Raw genomic sequence first — 18,467 nt, forward strand, 5'->3', positions numbered from 1 at the left:
CTTCTGAACCTGTTTGAAATGCCTGGCTTTTTTCTTATACAGGAGGAGAAATTTTAAAGATTTTTACAGTTTTTGTGCAAACTGGTGGTCAGAGGAGATGAGATTAATGCCTCTGCTTAAGGAAAGGAGTGCAAGGTGAGCCATCTCCTTACTGGGCATCAGAGAAAGCCTGTGACCAAGTGCTTTTTGAAGGCCTCTGTGAGCATGGGGGTTTGCAGTGAGCAGACACTAGAGCATCCATTCCCCAGTGACTCCCTCTTTCCATCTCCCTTCCCCGCATCGATTCAGTGGCGGCTGCTGAGGCTGAGCACACCCTGTGGCGTGACTGTTACTCGATGGAAATGTCAGCAAGTCTGGAGAGACAGGCCCAGGGGAAGCTGGGCGTGCTCCGTGCCAGTGCTCTTGCTGTGACAGTCACATGTTGATGGCCCCGTGCTGGACCAGGACCCGGCTGTGCTGGGCGCCCTGCGGACAGGAGCCTTTCGGAGCGAGTTGAGGTCAGTGTCTGCTTTGCAGGATCCTCTGCTGAGGCTTTTGGCCAAAGTGGATCTGCTCCGAGTTTGAAAATGGGAAGGGCTTGTCTTTGCCTTGGACCATCTGATCTGGCCTTAAGGGAAAGACGTTCTAACAGCAAAAGGCTCCTTGTCAGCTCTTCATGTTGATAAACATGAACTCAGATCCCAGGAGCTCTTTCAGTCTTAAGTGCAGAGTGGGAAATGAAAGTATTCAAAAACATGAAGGAAAAAACTTGCTCTGAGTGATGGGGGAAGCTTAGAGAAATCTCAACTCCCCCTGACCTAGTTGTGGCGTGTGCTGCCCGCTTGGCTCTGGGGGGCAGGTTTCGAGCTGTGGTGTGTTGCCTGTGCAATGACAACGCTGTCCGTGCCCTACAACTGCTTCCGTGATAAATATGCTGCGATGCAGATTTATTGCCCTAAAGTTCCACAAGGAGCTGTTGTTTTGATGCCAGTGTTACTGCGTGTTTGACTTAAGGTGCCTCCGAGGAGCAAGCCCTCTAAAAATCATACAGTTTTACAATGTCACACACAAAGCCATCAAAATCATTAATTTTACTTGGTCCCTTCTTTCTAGGCATTTGTCCTGATAGGAATGATGAGAGCCCAAAGCCAGTGTGTGGTTTGGGACTAATTCTCCCGACGTGCTGTCACCCATGGCAGTTTTTTCCTGTAGTGGGAAGGTGCCGCAGACCTGATGCTCGTCGAGGTTTTGCTCTGGGGTCGCTGCTGCACCGTATGGTTACACCCCTGACTTCCACGCGGAGCCCAGCAGCCTGTTCTACACCTGCAAGCAAACTGTTGTGCTGCTGTTATCTGCGTGAACCAGGCTGGGCTCAGGCTTTACACCTTCGCGGGGCTGTGCAGGCGGATCTGTGGCTCGGCAGTCACGGTTGCCTCCAGGAAGGAGAAGCGTGCACCGCAGTGAGCCTCTCCCCTGGATCTGTCGCTTCTGCAAACATCACTCTGGGCAGCTCTTTTAGTTTATTTTTAAAAGAAAAGCAAATCCAAGCAGGGGAGTCTGATCTCCAGTAACCAAGCATGGCTAAGACGCTGCTGCTAGCGTGGTGGGGATTGTGTCTCCCATCCAGTTTCAGCTGGGGAAGGGCAATTGTCTTTTCATCCGTTAATGGGAGGCTTCAGAGGAGTAATTTTATTTCAAACTCAAAGAGGAGTCAGTGGAGGGAGGAGCAGGTCACTAGTGGATGGATTGTGTTTGATCACTTCTCGTAGACCTGGCTTTAAAAAGTTAGAGTTTTTCTTTCTGTCTCCCCAGATCTGCCGTCTGTCCTCAGCATCTGTTACGGAGTAATGTCTTTTGATGTGTGTGGGGAAATATAAAAAATGGAACCAGAGCCTGTCATATTTACTTATATTACCAGGTCCCAGGGAAAGCACTTGCTCCTTTCAGTATGCCTACAGCATAGGAAGGGTTTAAAAGCTTCAGCCTGGAATGCAGAGGGGCCATCAAACTGCACTGATGAATAAATGATTAAAACCAGAGTCATGCAGAGCGCAAACAGTTTGGGCTTATAACAAACATGAGATGAAGCCACCAAGGGCCCAATTTCCCTTTGAAGAGAAGAATGTTTCTCTCTCTGCACATTGCTCACGAACCGTCCACGCTCGGGCTCCGCTCCACGCTCTCCCATCTCACGCCGTGCCCCTCTGCCTCGTGGTCGGGGATAAACTGCTGTCAGACATGGTCCTGCCATCCCTTCAGGGCTGCCGTAGAGTTACGGGAGCTTTCTGTCCTTGGTGTCAGGCGTGGGGTCTCGCCAAACGAGGAGCTGGTTTGGCTGCAGCCGCGTTACTCTCGCAGACACTCCGAAAATCCTCACCGGCGGTGCTACCCGCTTGGCAGCGATCGATGCCGAACACAAGCCCATCTCCCCGGTCAAAGGAGAAGTAAAGGGGTGATTTAACCTTACATTAGGGGTATTGTTACTTTTCAAAAGGTTTAAAAAAAATTCAGTAACAACTGAAAATGATACAATAATTTTAGAGAAGAGAGGAGCTGTTGTATCTCTCAGCAGAGGCAGCAGCACGGGCTGTCTATTATCCGTTTGTGGTCTGATGGGAAAATCCATGCTGATATTTGCTTCCTTTTCAGCTTTTAGGCATTTTGGCCTGCATCTCTTCTGGCTGTTTTTGGGAGTCCTGCATCAGGCAAAGTCTCGCAAGATTTAGCATACAAATGGTTGTTGCCACCTTCTCCTCTTTTTTTGCATTAGGAGATGCCCAGTTCTTGGTAGATTCGGTGTTTTCTGTCTAGTTTATGGCACTGCACATCTCCCTCTGAAGGTGAGGCCTCTGTAAAGAAGGAAAATTACTGCCTTTTCTGCTGTGTGCTTGCATCTCTTGCTTCAGGTGATCGTAGCAGATCTGGAGGCTGGTTGCTGTGTGGAAGGACCATCTCTTGGAGCAGTCCTTGTTTACCATCGTGCCATCTGTGTGCTGGAAGAAAAGATGTGGGAAAATCTTAAAGCTGTGTCTGTTGTTTTGTACCCACTGGTGTAATTTTCTCCTTTTTTTTTTATTTACTGATGGCAAAATCCCACTGGCCAGCCCATGGAATTGCCCAGATATGTTTTTGTGCAGTGGGAGGGGAAGAAAATCAGGAATGTCGGGCTGACAGGAAGGCTCTTGGGAACAGAAGGTCTCCCACTTCTTTGCTGGCTCGGGCAGCCCTGTCCTGTAAACCTGCCCTGGACTTTCGCTGTTGTTATTGCTGATAGGAAGCTGTTCTCACTCTTGCTTTCTTGCAGTTAGAAATGTTTTGTTTCTAGCCCTTGTTTACCTTAAAAGGAATCTTGGTCCATCCCCTGTCCATCAGAAGACTGCTGCTTCCCTGGTGCCCGGTGAGCGCTCGGTGCGAAGTCCGGCAGCCCTGGCATGCGGTGCCGTGTTTGCCTCCAGAACCCATGGCTTTTTTTTAAAAGCACTGGGAGTCCTGAGGTATCAGGTGAGCAAAATAAAATGAAATGATGGGCTGCCAATACCCTGTCCACAGGTAATTGATGTGGTGACGGTGACACATGGGATAACAGAGGGGGAGATTGATTGTGCTGCTCGAAGCCTGACGCTGTTGGAGGATGCTGTGCACTGGAAGGGCAAAGCTGGCCTCTTGCTACGAGCCTGTCCAAGCCCCGGGATTGATTGATTAGTCCCAGGTAACGAGACTTTCCCAGATCCTTCTCTCAAACCGTGAAGTTATAGTTATAAAACAGAAATAGCTGTTACAGCTGGCTGGGCAGTGACAAGCCCTCTGGACAGCTCAGGGTCTGCAGAGGGCTTGGGGCTGCCAGCTTTGTACCACAGCTCGGTGCTTAGTACCGTTAAAACACATGGGTAGGATCCGGATTTGGCTGAGCAGGAGCGGAGCAGGTGGAGTTGTTTGGCTGTCAGCAGATCACCCCGGCAGCTGGTGGCATAAATCCAAAGGCAGCTGCTTATCTTCAGGAAGGGGCTGTTGCTGGGGCAAGTCAGACTGACACAGAAAAAGCTGCTCCCGTGGCTGGAGTGGCAGTAGGGAGGATTTTATCTAGAGCAGGAGTTGAGCAGGGATGCAATGACAGGGGACTGGGGTGCAGGAGGGATCTGCTGTGTTTTGGAATGGTTTTGGGTTGGTTTTTTTTTTTTTTCCTTCCAGTCCAAATCCATGTGAAAATAACTGCTGCGGGGCCAGACTGGAAGTCTGCCTGCACTCCCCACAGCTGCTCTGGACTTGTGAAGGCAAAAAAAAGAAAAATCACACAGCAAGGATCGAACAGCCCTGAGCATCTGTTTGCCTTCAGTTCTTTCAGCACAGTCATGATCCCTGCTTGCCATCCCACCTCTCTCCCTGCCCAAGGCAGTGGCTCTTGGGAGCACTAGGCTGAGGACAGCAGGTCTGTGTGTTCAGCTTTGGAGAGGTCCTTCTCCATCCTGCTGCCTCGAAGGGGAAAGATATTGGGGGGTTGAAGAGAAAAAGGTCTTTGGGGAAAAAGACTGGGAGGAGGATGGTGGGGTTAGATCCTTCTAAATGCAATTTTGCCTATTCCAGCCTGTTTTAGGGGATCGTGCTGGTAGGTGGGCTTTCTGCAAGTGAGTGTGGTGTTCCCTCTCTGGGCATGTCACCCATCGGTCTGGGCAAGTCACGTTCCTTCTCTGCTCTCCCTGATGCCGAGGGGATCTCGCAGCGCCCATGTCCCAGCTCCCCAGGTGTCGGAGGGGGGGGGGGTGGTTCTATCTTGTGTGTTTGTCTCGCCCCATCGAGGAATATCTCTGGGCTGGGAGGCAGCATCAACTCCCTTCTGTTTGGTGGGATAGTGCCTTTGTTGGATGTGTCCTGCTCTCAAGAATAACAACATGGTGGTGGTAGGGTTTTTTTAGGAGCTGATTGTTCTGAAGCAGTGGAGTGAGAGACACGGGGGGAGGCAGCGCCGGCGCAGCGAAGTAGAAAGTAATGAAACGGAGCCTGAGCGAGCAGGACGGAGGGGAAGGGGCAGAGTGACAGCATGAAGGAGAATCACTTGTTCACCTTCAATCAATTCCTGCTTTTTCTCGCAGTCACACGCGCCTGTGTGCAGCTGAGCGTGCGCGGGCAGGGAGGGGAGAGGCGGTGCGCCTTGTCAGGAGCTGTTAAGAAATACATTTGTCACCAGCGGGGCAGGGACCGGAGCGAAAGGAAAGAGGCGGCCGTCACCATAGCCTTTTATTTATTGATGGCTTTGGATCGTTCCTGTCTTGGGAAGAGCTTACCTAGGGGGAAGAGTGGCGAGCTGTGGAAGGAATGGGCCCAACTGCAATGTTTACGGCTCCTACCCATTGCTAACTGCTCCCAGGTGGGGCTGCTCAGCCAGGGCAGCAACCGGGGCTTGCTTAGTCTTCATCCCTCCCTCCCAGCAGAGCCAGCTCGTGGAATTTGCCCCCATTTGTCATTCCCACAGGTTAGCAGGAATTGTAGCTGAAAGACATCGGTCCTGCTGGGACCATATCTCTCAGGAAGAGCATGGTTGGTGTAGTGGCCCTCCTGGCTAGCTGCTGTCTCCTGGTTTTACCTGCGGTGTCTGAGCTGATCTGAGCTCGCATGACAGTTTCCATTGCAGTGGAGTCTTACTCCCAGTTACAGTGCATATCTCTCTTCCCAGCCCTGTCATCTGTCTTAAAAGCATTTCTGCCTCAAAGGTTCAAGTCAGTGGGCTCCTACCTGTGTTCTTCAGATGTGGCTTAGTGTCTTTCCAAAGAGGAGCTCCCATGCTTTGAAAAGCTGGTGGCTTTGTGTGGCCTTGGAAGAGCTGTGTATGATGAGGGAATTAACTGATTCTACCACAAGCTTTATGTCCTCATGAGCAAATTCTTGGCTGTAACATGACGGTACTAAAAAATCCTCCAGTTTCCATCATCTTGTGCTCATTGAGAGTGAAAGCAGGTGGCTGGTCCACTCATGGGATGAGAGAGTTGAATATTGTGCTTTGGGCAATGAGGGGCATGATGAGGGTTGGGAGCTGTTGTTCTGGACGTGGATGAGGTGCACGCAACAGCCTTCCAGTTGTTTGTACTTTACAGGAGTCTCGAATAGCTGAGGTTTGACTGTTTGTGACCAGCCCAGGGTGGCTTTGCTTTCACCCAGTCTGTTGCAGTCCTGCACTTCAGTTTCCCCTTGCACCCTATGAAGGAGCAGTGGCGGGACTTGCTGCCCTGTGAAGTGTTTGCAGAGAACCTCTTCAAACCCTTGTGAACCTCTTCAAACGTGCTGAGGAGTTGGCACTGACAGCGCTGATGATCGCTTCCCTCTACGCTTTACCTTGGGGTATATTTTTATGTGTCTGTTCCCTTCCTTTCTAGGTTTGGAAGAAGTTGCTAAGCTCCCAGGCTCCCCGTATCAGTGTCTTCATGGCAGTGCCCACTATCTATGCCAAGCTGATACAGTATTATGACGAGCATTTCTCTCAGCCCCAAGTCCAGGATTTCGTGCGTGCCTTTTGCCAAGAGAACATCAGGTAGGTGAGTGATGCCCCTCTGGGCAAGGGCTGTCCCCACGGTAGATCTGCTGAAGTTTCTTTTCAGCATCATCTCTTTGCAGTGCTGGTGGTTGTGCATTAATGTCTCTTTGACAAGAACCAGGGTGATGTTATTTAATTATGAGCCACTCTTGCATGGTAAAGCCAGAAGGGGTCTGTCTGCTCTTTATATGTCACCCTGCATAACACAAGGCTAAGGGCTTTGTCCTGCAACCCAAGATCGTACTGCAGTATCTCTTTTTAGGAGGCTGTCCCATCTTAACTTAAAAACCACATCAGCCAGAGAAACTTCTGGATGTGAGGAACATCCTTGGTAGCAGTTAAAAGGCTTTTGGGACTTCTGGCTTAAGGTTTTACATAGCAGCAGGCTTTATGTAACCCTGGGTTAGACCGCAGATTCCCTGGAGCAAAGGTGATCTTGGATACTTTCTTACATGGAGTTTTACACAATCACAGAATCATCTGGGTTGGAAAAGCCCTTGAAGATCCTCCAGTCCAACCATGAACCTCACCCTGACCGTTCTCAACCCCACCAGATCCCTCAGCGCTGGGTCAACCCAACTCTTCAACCCCTCCAGGGATGGGGACTCCCCCCCTGCCCTGGGCAGCCCATTCCAACACCCAACAACCCATTTCCTTGTGCAGATTAATGGTGTCTGGCTCAGCAGCCCTGCCTGTGCCTGTCCTGGAGAAGTGGAAGAGCATCACTGGGCACACACTGCTGGAGAGGTATGGGATGACGGAGATTGGGATGGCACTTTCTAACCCTTTGCATGGAGTCCGTGTCCCAGGTAGGAGTCTCTAGAGGGTGTGCACTCTTGGGAGGCATTTGGCTGTGTGTGGAGTGTTCTTGGGTTTTATAATCACAGAGAATAAACATCTAATTGCCATTTGTCGTGACTGAGGAGCAGGTCGCCGTAGGAACCACGATGCTGGCAGGGGAATTGGCTTTGGGAAGCCAGGAGCGGGCGTGGGTGCGTGGGAAGTGGCTGGTGGCTTTCCCTGGGATCACTGGCCATGGTGGCCTGGCAGAGCTGTGTGTGCAGAGCTCACAGGGATGCACACTGACCCCCAAATCCAGGCTGGGTCTGTCCAGGAGGCAGAGCCCACATTCATGCTTTATGATGTGCAAAGTTCAAGCACTGTGGTGGGACTTCAGCTTCTGCTCAGTGAAATTATATTAGTGTGTGGTGGTGACACAGGATTCCCCACGCAGGAGTTCATGTCCAACTGATCAGTGCTGAACATTTAAAATAGGATGTCTGCTCACTCTTATTTTAGTGCAAGTTTCTTGACTCTTCAGGAATTAGAAATTGTCACACCTCGTTGTATACTCTGGTTCTGTTCTCTCCTTGTCTTCCTTCACTTCTCTTAGCTACACTTTGTGACTCCTCTCAATATCTGTACTTTATGTAACCTAGAAAGAAATTGATCTGAAACATTAAAAATATAAAATGCCCCCACCCTTCCTTTGGTTAAAAACGTGGCCATCTGTCTGCCAAGCAACCCAGCCCACCACTATGCCACCTTCTCCTCCCCGCATGCCGTCTGCGCGTGCCTGGCACCATATGCATCATCTTGGGGGACCGATGTTACCCAGGGGGGCTGTCCTGGGTGTTTGTGGCTTCCCACAGCACCCCAGTCCCCTGGGATGCAGAGGCCAGGCCCTGCAGGGATCGCACAGGGAGAGGAGAAGCTGCAGCTCCCCCATGCAGTGCTCAGGGAGGGGGGGGCAGTGTGAAATACAAACTCTGGTTCACTTTTGCAGAGTATCTATCATTCCCCCGCCCCAGCCCAGCCAGCCTCCCCTTCCTCCAGAAGCCCCATCCCTGCAGGCAGGAGAGGGAAGCAGGCAGAGAAACAAGATTCCCACCTGCCCGAGCTCGAGCTGTCCGTGAGCCCCATGCCGCAGGGTGACGGTGCAGAGATTATTTGAATGTCCCTGTGGCCTGGTTATGTTTGCTTTTCATTCATCTTCAGGAGGGGAAACAAGTGGAGGCTCTAGAAATTTCCCAGGAGACAAAAGGAGAAAGGAAATAAGACTGAAAGTAATGTGGGCAGGACAGATGTTGGCACCCAGAAGGGCAGCTCCTACTCCAGAGCTGGGTGGGTGTGCTGCTGAACAGAGCTGGGACAGGGCCCCTGAGGGTACTGGCGTCCGCAGGGGACCTGGGAACAAACCCTCTCATGCAGCTACAAGCAGAGGGGCTGGGGATAAAGGCTGGCTGACCATCACTCCAGCCTCCATCCAGGGGCTCACTGCAGCCCCGAGAGCGGAGAGAAGCATCTCACAAAGGTGTGGATCAGTGAGGAACCTTACAGAAAGAACGCTATAATTGAATAGGCTTGATTAATTTATTTCAGGAAGTGTCAATTGGGAAGCAGATGGGTGAAGCTGAGGCATAATTTACTGGAGCTGTGGAAAAGCTTTTGATATAGTGCCCCATCAGAGGCTGGGGTGTAAGGTCACCAGGTACCACAGAGCATCCAGCGTGGGAGTCAACTGAGAGTCAAATGCACTGACAGGCCCCGGGAGCAGAGGCTGGGCGGGGCGGGGAGTGAAATATCCAGGGGAAAGACCTCAGAGGGCACTGGTGTTACAGGGACAGGCACTAGGCAGTGGTGACCACACACCCGCATGCTGGCCCAAGTGATTACCAGCTTTATTTTGATAAAGAAATGCCACAAGCGTGGCACTTTACTCCGAGGGTGAGTCCAGGGATACTCACGCTGGCCAGGGGATTTCTCCCGAAGCAGAAGCAGCACAGGTCCTTCTCTCCTGCTTCGTGAGCCTCTGAGGAGAGGTTCTGGGCTTCCCTTGCCTGCTCCCACCTGCCTGGTGTGGCTGGGGAAGGGTCGAGTCCTCGGAGCCTGCCCGTGTCACCACCAGTGTCTCTGACAGCGTGGCACCGCTCTCCACCCGCAGCACAGGTCTGAAGGGGTGGTGGTGTGGATGGTGTTGGGGGCTTTAATTTCCAGAAGAAGAAAAGATGAAAGATTTGAAAGATAAATGTTTGCTTGTATATGGTTAAAACCCTGCTTAAAATGCCTCTGTTTTCACCAGCTCTCATTCTAATCCCCCTGGTGCTGTTACTGTGAAGGGAGATGAATAATTCATGGACAGAGAATGCCTCACTGGGCCTAATCACCACTTTAATTGGAGGTTTAGATCAGAGGCGGCTAATAGCTCCTACAGCGGGGACTCCGTGTATTGTTGACAGTGAGATTGTTGAGTGCCTTATCGTTGGCCTGTTTCAATTCTCCCAGGACACCACCGCACATAACAGCATCGAGGTCCCCAGATACCAAAGGACACAGACCGCAGGGCCAATTAAATTTATCTGGGAAGAGCTGACAACTTTTTTAAACAGAGGAGAACCGGTGAAAGAATAATAGTGTCACTCCTTCCTGACTGCAGCCTGGCTGATGCCGGCTGAGCTGACACCACGGGCATGTTGCCAGCATTTCTTAACATTCAGGAGCCTGCAAATTGGAGAGAGCTGGGAGGGAGCGAGAGGGGAAGGAGCAGGGATTTCTCCCCAGTTTCCCCTCGGGGTTATGGCTGGGGACAAAAGGAAGCCAGTGCTGAGTGTCAACCCCCTTCTGATCACCCCCAGTTGTGGTCTTGGTGAAGCCAGGACCTCTGGTGCAGTTCCTTTGGGAGTGGGCTCAACCTTCTGCTGACCTGTTGGAGTCGGCACGGCGTGTATCTTGACACGGCGGATGAGCCTGAGAAGCTCTAGTCATTGTTTTTGCACAAATTTTATTAATCCCATCAGGTTTGTGTAGCTCTAATCAATGTTGTGAGCATTTTCAGCCTTTACAGATGTTGATTTTTAAGCTTGTCATTTTTCCTAAATACCAGAAAGCCTTTTCCAGGCTAAATATAAAGAAACAGCTCTCCACAAGGAACTGACTTTACATGTTGGTTTTACTTTAGCCAAGTAGGAAATAAATTGATGGAGCTGTGTTTGTAACTGCGATCTGAAACACCGCAGGGGGGACACGTTGCCTTCTCTATGTCTTCAGATTTGTTTGACAGCGCTGTGCTGATCTTTGGCATTTCATTCTCAGAGACTGGGACTAGAAGTGGGCACTAATTGAGCGCTGCTGCCCGTGAATCAGCCCCTCACATTTCCGCATTGAGCTCGGTAGCTTGCCGACGGGGGAGAAGCGTCTCCCAGGAAAACATCCGTCTGATCTTGATTTGAAAGCCTCCAGAGGTGGCAAGTGTGTGGGAGCCCATGGCAATTCTCTGCACTGGTTATTGCTCCCTCCCTGAGCTTTGCCAGGCTGGCTCTGCAGCATCTGCCCGCCGTCCCCTGCCGCCTCTCACAGGCAGGTTGGAGGCTGTTTGCACGAGGCATTTTTCACGTGGGAGAAAATGTTCCCGTAGAAGTCTAGAAGCAAGCTTGATGTGCAAACATTTGGTGTGTTTTCCATGACTTGTAGCTTGCTTTTTGAGTCCTCCTGGAGTCTACCATGGCAGGTACCAGACTGTTTAAAATACAGAAATACCTCTACACGGCACCTCGGGGCGCTTCTCGTGACTTCTGGCACATGCTTCTCCCTCCTTACCCTGCTGCAGTCCCCTGTCCCTGACTCCTGGCAGCGTCTGGCCGTGCGCTGGGAGCAGCCCAAGCGATAAGGACCTGGCTGCATGTTGGCTGACCTGAATGCCGAAGGCAATTTCAAGCTGAACAGACACACATCACAGAACTGCCACGTCGCTTTCTGTTTATTTCTTGCCAGATTTGCTAATTGTTCGGGTAGTTTCGCTGCAATAAAATCTCACTCCCTCATAGCCCATCTGCTCTTAGCTGATCCTGCAGGGATGCCATAAATCTGGGCTACGACGACATATCTATTTCCATGGCAACTGACCAATGTAGCAAACAAAATCATGATGTCACAGATATCGGATCTCCGGGGCTTGAATGGGAGAATGAGACCGGGATAGGGAAGATACCACTTGAACCCAAATGCCTGAACTGGGAACTCTCCAGAGGGAAAAATTGATCATCTCTTAAGAATACATTTACTGATTTAAGGTCAGACCTGTCCAGTGCTCCTGAGCCACAGGTTGCTCTGTGCTGATGTCCCTCTCCCCACTCGCAGGGGATGGAAGTCACGGGCATCATCTTGCCATGAGAGCTGTCCCGTGCCGTTGGGATGCAGAGCGAAACCTGCTGAGCCAGCAGAAGCCCACAGCTCCTGCTTGCTGCTGATCCTGGAGCCCCCCCCTCAGACAGAGGTTGCAGGAACAAAGCTGCCCTTTCTTCTGTGCTTTCAGATGCTCACCAAGAAAGCATGTGCTAAACCAAGGGGTGGGGATGCTGCAGGTTGGGGAGCTCTGGGTCGCAGAACCATCTTGGAGCTCAATAGCAGTTGTTCGTGACACTGTGTCAGATTCCCCAGCTTTGAAAATTGAAACCTGTGGAAGAACAGTGTGGTTTTGATCTCTGCTTTTCTCCTATGGTGTTTTATATACAGTGTATTGATGTCTCATAAACCTGAGATAATCCCTTGCAATTCTCACACTGTTAAGCCTTTGCCTTCTCTGTCAGGTCCAGGCTATAGAGAAGCAGTGAGCCACCGTAGTAATCATTATGCTCTTTCTTTTCACATCTTTGTGTAGGTTTCATGGTGCTTTTTTCTATTTAAAAAAAAAAAAGAAAGACAGCTTCATTACTGAGCTACGAAACTGTGCTGATGTCTTCAAAGACTGGCCAAGAGAGACTGTTCAGGGCTGGAGACACATTTGTTTTCCTAGGCATTTGCAACACTGCCTGCTCAGCGAACAACGGCGTATTGCACCGCAGTGACATTTGCACGCAGACATACGATGTGATCGAAGCCTTCCTGAAGGGTAACCCCCTGCTAGGAAGTTCTTTAGTGCCAGCACAGTCTGCAGATGCCATTGATAGACAAGCAGCTGCTCTTTTGCATCCTTGATTTTGTTGTTTCCCAGAGGCTGCCCACTGTTTCAGTCTTGTTTTCCTTCGTAGGTTCTGTGGGCACCCCACTTCCAGGGGTGGAAGTGCGCATTGCCACGGAGACCTTGAAGAACGGTGCTCGTTCCTACACCATCCTTGCTCAGGGAAATGAAGACAACACACAGGTAGTGCTCAGCCATGTTCTCTGCTGCTTCGCTCTGTCTCATGAAGAGTTCTCTTCTCCCCAGCACTTTGAAGCCCCAAGGACCAAGGCTTGCACTGCTGTTATTCCCGGGAGCTCAGTGATGCTATTTAGAGTTTTCTCTTTCTTGTGTTCTTGTGATGGGTTACTATGGCCGTGGTATGTTACACACAAGTGTTGTCTTTGATGAACAACATCTGAGAGAAAACACCACCCCCTGCATGTGAGTGGGAGGTGAATGCTGTGGTATAAGGGCTGTGAGCTACGGTATAAGAAAATGATATTGTATCTGCTGAGGCTGTTGATGCCTCAGTGGAAGCAGTGCCTGGCCTTTGGAAGCCAGGACAAAAAGTTGAAGTCTGCTACAGAAGGTAAGAGCAAGGCATAGAAGGAAATTCAGATGGACCCTACTCTGGTCTAGAGAGTCACTAAATAGCTGCCGTCAGGGGGGGAAGATGAGTGATTTGTCACCCCAGAAATAGGGTCTGTGTTTATTTCACTGGGTGTGATTGGGCGTTTAGCAATGAGAGTTGGAAGGGCAGGACTGGTGGCCTTGGGGGTTACATTCATTTCAAAATGGTGCAGGGGGAAACCCATTGGGTTTCGATGGAAGTCCAGCTCTGTGCCGAGCTCCAACTGCCAGGTGATACCTGCACCAGCAGTGCTAGTATTGCAGGAGCTGGATTTCCTTGGTGGTGAAGTGGTTGGGCTCCTTTCCCCATAAGCTGCCCCCATGTTGGGGTGCCGTGTGTTCCCCCCTGCAGAAGCAGCCCCCAGCCCAGGGTTGGGGGTGTTCTGCTGCCTCAGCCCCTTTCTCTCCCCTCAGAAACAGCTGATCAGGGTCTGCATTCCCACCACGTCTCCTTTGCACCCTCGTTGTGGGTGCAGGTCACGTCGCCTCGGGCAGATCGATAGCCAGGTGATGTACGGGCTCGGCTGAGTGGATAGATGCTGTATGTGCCAGCAGTCGTGTGCGCTACGTGGGTGGGAGACAGGCAGGCATGAGATTCAACCTGAAATGCGGGGCTTCATTCATTCCTCCGGGGAAATAGCTTCTCATCTAGCCACGTGCATGCCAAGGGTTCCAGAGGAGCTTCCCGCTCTGTGGCAGGGTATACCAGAGACACTGCTGGTGTAAGTACTGGTGAAAGCCGTTATTTTTTTTTTTTCTCTTGATTATCTGTGCTGGCAGCTGGAGCCAGCGGGACCACAGGCAGCCCCGCGTGCGGGTTGTGGTCAACTGCAGCAGGTCGCTCTGTGCGTTCCGATGCCGTAACGGAGCGTTGGATCCCACCCCAGACGTGCAAAATGAGCCCAGGGGAAAGCTGAGAGGGGCCACTCTGGCCAGGGACTGTGGCTTTTATTTTTTAAAAACAAAAAAAAGGCTTGCTGCTCTTTATTGTGTGTCACTGCTGCGGCGTGGCAAAGCAGGAGACCTGGAGCGGCCACTCCAGTGCAGCGCTCAACGTGTAGGAAGCTGTGTCCTGTTTTATCACTTCACTGGATGAGTATTATGTTTCAAGGTTTTGTCCCCTCATCCTGGGGTTAGATCTTGGCCTTTTTTTTTTTTTTCCGCTTGTGTGGAACTGAGACATGAAATATAATGTGTCCGTTTTAATAATGATTCTATAATGCCTTTTTTACCCTAAGGGATCCCTGGGTGCTTTACCAATTAGGTCTCAGACACAAGAATCCCCAAAGTGCAGCTACTTCCAGGATGAAATGTGGACGTTGTTCTTCTGAAATATGAGAGGAAAAAATACATAATGTTTTTTTTCTGCTCAGTACTCCTTCACCTTCCTCTGGTTGTATTGAGTGACTGGAGAAGAAGGGGAGCCCATATGACCTGTGTCTGGTGCTGGAAGCCCACCACCCCCCAGATTGCTGAGACTCACATAACTCTTGTGTTTTCTCTGGCTTCAGGCTGCTAGAGTTTATATTTGGGGCAGAGGAATTTCCCTTTTATCCCACCATTTCTCCCATTACACCCTTCAGCCCCCAGCGCGGGCAGCTGAGGTCCGTACCAACGTCTCATGGTGCTCCCAGGAGCTCCCACCAGTGCTGGTGTTGGCCCCATGCCCCTTTCTGATGGCTGATTTTCCGTCAGGCTCTCCCTTGGGTTTTTTTTGAATGTTCTGGTGAATTCTCAAGACATCAACCGGGGAGGGTGTGGGGAGGTGGTAGAGTTTGCTTAGATAGGTTGGTCCCTCTCTGAAGGGCTGTCCCCATCTCATCCATCTTGTCCCTTGCCTCAGGGAGTTTCTTCAGGCTGAAGGGAAAGAAATGGTCCCATTTGCTTGGGGCCACCCTAGGAGACATTGGCTGGCTGGGTACCTCCAGGACATCCACAGCATTTCCAGGAGCAGAGTGGAGCTGGCTGCCTCCGTCCCTGGGACTGTCAGAAGGGCTGTGGGGCAAGGTGGGAAAAACAGTTGCTGCTCTCAGCGTGTCTTGGCAGGGACGGACGTGGGGAGATGCCAGGAGTTTGGTTTTCGTGTGGCCCGGGTATGGAGTGTGACTTTCCATCGCGTAGGCCGTGCTGGCGGGCAGGTGGCAGCCATGGTGACACACCTCTTCTCCCAGGGATGGTGTAATTTAACTGCTTCACACCTGTGGTTGCAGGCAGAGAGTCTCACCTGCTGCCCACTCCTGCCCTGAGATGCTGCTGCTGGCACACTCTGTGTATCATGCTTGGTTAATAATTTATGTCAGAAGAGAGTACGTCAGTGGAATTTATTTAAAACGAGGAGGATCTCACAGTCCAAGTGCTCATCACGCTCCATCAGTCAAAGCAAGGCCTGGCTTTATTTAAAATCAGCTCCTCCACAGCAGAGGGGCTGTCCCTGGGATGAGAAGACCTGGTTGGTGTCACCCTCCCTACATGTGCCACCAGACAACCCTGGCGTGGCCTTTTGCTTGTCCCTTATGAAAAGGGATAAACAAATACTTCCTTGCCTCCCTCGCAGGAGGGCTCTGGGGCTTACAGCGTGTTCACTGGGAGGTCTGTGGCAAAGGCAGAAGGGTCCCAGTGGCAGGATGGTGGTGGGGCCGGTGGCAGGAGGCACGCAGCGCCCGCTCTGCTCAGGTTTGATTGGAGCATACGCAACCCCATCCCTGCTCCAGGCATTTCTCTCTGGTTTGGCATTGATGCTATGAAAAATTACCAAATGTCACGTAATGGATTGCTGGAAATAAACACCTCCCGGCAGCCGGGCCGGCACAGGGAGCGTCTGCTGTCTGCTTCAGCTGTACGACTTTCAGGGCAGGGACCTCTCTCCGTACCCGGAAAGCGCGGCGCACATCTGTGCCACTGCACAAATAATAATGAAACTGCCAAACCGGAGCTGGTCCCAGCCGTGGCGGGGGCACGGGGCTGTGCCGTGGGACAGCCGTGCTGTGGGGCGGCCATGCCTGGCAGCGCGGAGGGCTGAGGGTGAGCACGGTGGGGCAGATCCGGTGGGATGCTGAGCACCCTGGTAAGAGCTGGGCTCCAAGCTGTCACTTCTCACGGCTCCTGCGAGCAGGTGATCTTGGAGCTGGGGGTTAGGCGCATTGTCAGGGCAATCTGCGAGGCGTTCACACCTCGGCTCCGCTGTGCAGAAACCCTCCTGACTGCCAGCGGAAAGAGCGCCTGCCTTTGCCAAGGAAATTATTTGCTTAGCTGTGCCGAGCCTCGCAAGGTCACCGCCTTCCCTGCTCGCGTTGGGCTGAGCTTTTGGCCTTCTGCTCCCTCTCAACAACAGAAGACAACAGACTTTCTCCGAGCTGTTTCTTCCCCACTAACATGGCCTCTCCCGTTAGATGCCGGTGCATCGCGCCGTTTCACCCCTTTCCTTTCACCTCGTCACCCTTTGGACACGTTTGTGTGTCCTGCCTCAGTGAGATGCAAACAGGAGCTCGACGGAGGAAGGCGTGTGGGTGGCAGGAGCGGGGAGGTGGGGAGCGTTTCTGCTTTGCCATCCGGTAAGTGCCTGAGCCTGCAGCAGGGGACTGCTGTAATTTGCAAAGCTGGTTTCTGGCACACCCTGAAGATCAATAATCTACTTAGCTGAAAGTTTGCTGGATCTCTGTTCCTCCCTTCGTTTTCTCCCATCCCTTGATTAGAGTGCTGGATTCCTTTCACGCCCGTGCTCCAGCCCTCTGATCTCGCAGCTCTCCTGAGCATTGTGCTCCGTCGCATCCAGTTTGCTCACATTTTCTAGCTGGCTCTCGCGCCACTTCCTTGTGAATCATTGCTGCACCCTGAGCTGAGCTGAGACGCAGCCGCAGGCGATCGGGCTGTCGGCCGTGCCCCGCCTGAAGCTGCACCATCACTGCCAACACCAAAGCAAGGTGCTGCAGCCTGACGAGACTGCCTCGCTGCCCGCTCTGTTCCCAGCCGAGGATGCTCTGCGACCTGGTGTGGGATGGGGCCACCTGCCGTGGGACAGCGAGGGCACTCCCCATCTGGGTCACAGCGCCCGTGCCCTGGCACAGTGTCCCCCACCTCCTCCCTGCGCAGGAGCATGGCAATGCCGAGTGTGGGGCCCCGGAGAGAGCGTTCAAAGTGCTTCTCCTCCACCGCATCCCCAGGGAGCGGAGGGGTGGAAGCAGATGTTGGGGGACAGCAGCAGCTTTGCCTGCTTGGAGCCATCCCAGCTCTTACTCCTGTAGCCGCTCACACCCGAAGCGGTTCCTAAACTTTTAACCTACCTTAACCATCTGCCTGTTGAGTGTCTGGCCACATAGGCAGGCTCCATAATCCTTACCCACAGCCCCAGGTGCTTTTTCTCCTGGTCTTTTTTTTTCCCCATAACTTTTTGGCAGCCCAGGGATGTTGCTCTCGCCGTGCCTGGCTCTGGCGCACAGGAAAGGGTTACAGCTCTCCAGCACTGAACGTTGCAGTTTGCTTTGTTCAGTGCGATGCATATTTCATACGCTTAGCTTCCCAGCTGGCAGAGGCCTGGAAACCCTGCAAGCTGTCGGGTATTGTCTCTCTCCTTCTTTATTTGTTTGTTTGTTAGTTGGTAGGTTTTTTGGGTTGTCATTTTTGTTGGATTTTTTTTTTTCCCTTTTCCAAATTGCTCGCTCGCACGAAAGCCAAACCCCAGTCCCTGACAATAGGGGTCTATCAATAGATAAATGGTTTCACAGCTGTATCTAATGCCGTGCTCTAGCCAGGGCTTTTATGGCGAGTAATTTTCTCGTGATGAGGCTGCGAAGGGAGCCGTGTGGGACGTATGGGTTGCAGGAGCTGGCAGCAGGAGGACGCTGCAGCCATGGGCTTTTCTCCCCGCCCCCGCCCCCAAAGGTTGTAATTATCTCGTTGTTTATCCATATGCAAGCTGTCGTCCTGGATGGGAACCGGCTCGGCTGCGGCCATCCCTCCCAAAAGCCACCAGCATCTCGTGGCCCCTCCTCCCTGTGCCCCCCGCGTCTCTGCCATCTGCTAGCAGCTTGCTGCTGGTTGCCAGCACCTCCGTGGGGCTGCGGGCGTTGGGGGTGGCTGGCACTGTCACCCTTTGTTATGACCGGAGGTCTTGGCTGTTGATGCCCCTGTGGAGGGGACCAGGAATGGCTCCACCTTGCTCACGTTCATCCCAGATCTCCCAGAGAAGCAGTGGGGAGGTACTCGGTCACCGCTGAGCTCCCAGGTGTCCTCCGAGGTCTGGGCACCCCCCTGGCTGCTGCCCGTGGGTGGGTGGTGTGGATTTGGGTACTTGGCACCTCTCTGGGCCAGGTCCTCCTTGGAGGTGCTGTTACACATGTACCTCTTGTGTGGTATCTCCTCTGTCTCATCCATCCAGGTGTTTTGAAACAGCTGGTGCCC

At 52.2% G+C, this 18,467-nt stretch overlaps 1 protein-coding gene across 6 annotated transcripts in view; it reads left to right on the top strand.

Annotated features, from left to right (window-relative positions):
- Positions 1-18,467, top strand: part of ACSF3 (acyl-CoA synthetase family member 3) — a 63,558-nt gene that overhangs the window by 9,341 nt on the left and 35,750 nt on the right. For all 6 annotated transcript variants that reach the window (XM_074881227.1, XM_074881226.1, XM_074881231.1 and 3 more), the window contains 3 exons: positions 6,345-6,499; positions 7,166-7,311; positions 12,529-12,641. In XM_074881227.1, the coding sequence (XP_074737328.1) occupies positions 6,345-6,499; positions 7,166-7,311; positions 12,529-12,641 (414 nt within the window). The remainder of the gene's footprint in view (positions 1-6,344; positions 6,500-7,165; positions 7,312-12,528; positions 12,642-18,467) is intronic.

This window comes from Strix uralensis, chromosome 12 (genome assembly GCF_047716275.1).
Source record: "Strix uralensis isolate ZFMK-TIS-50842 chromosome 12, bStrUra1, whole genome shotgun sequence".
NCBI lineage: Eukaryota > Metazoa > Chordata > Aves > Strigiformes > Strigidae > Strix > Strix uralensis.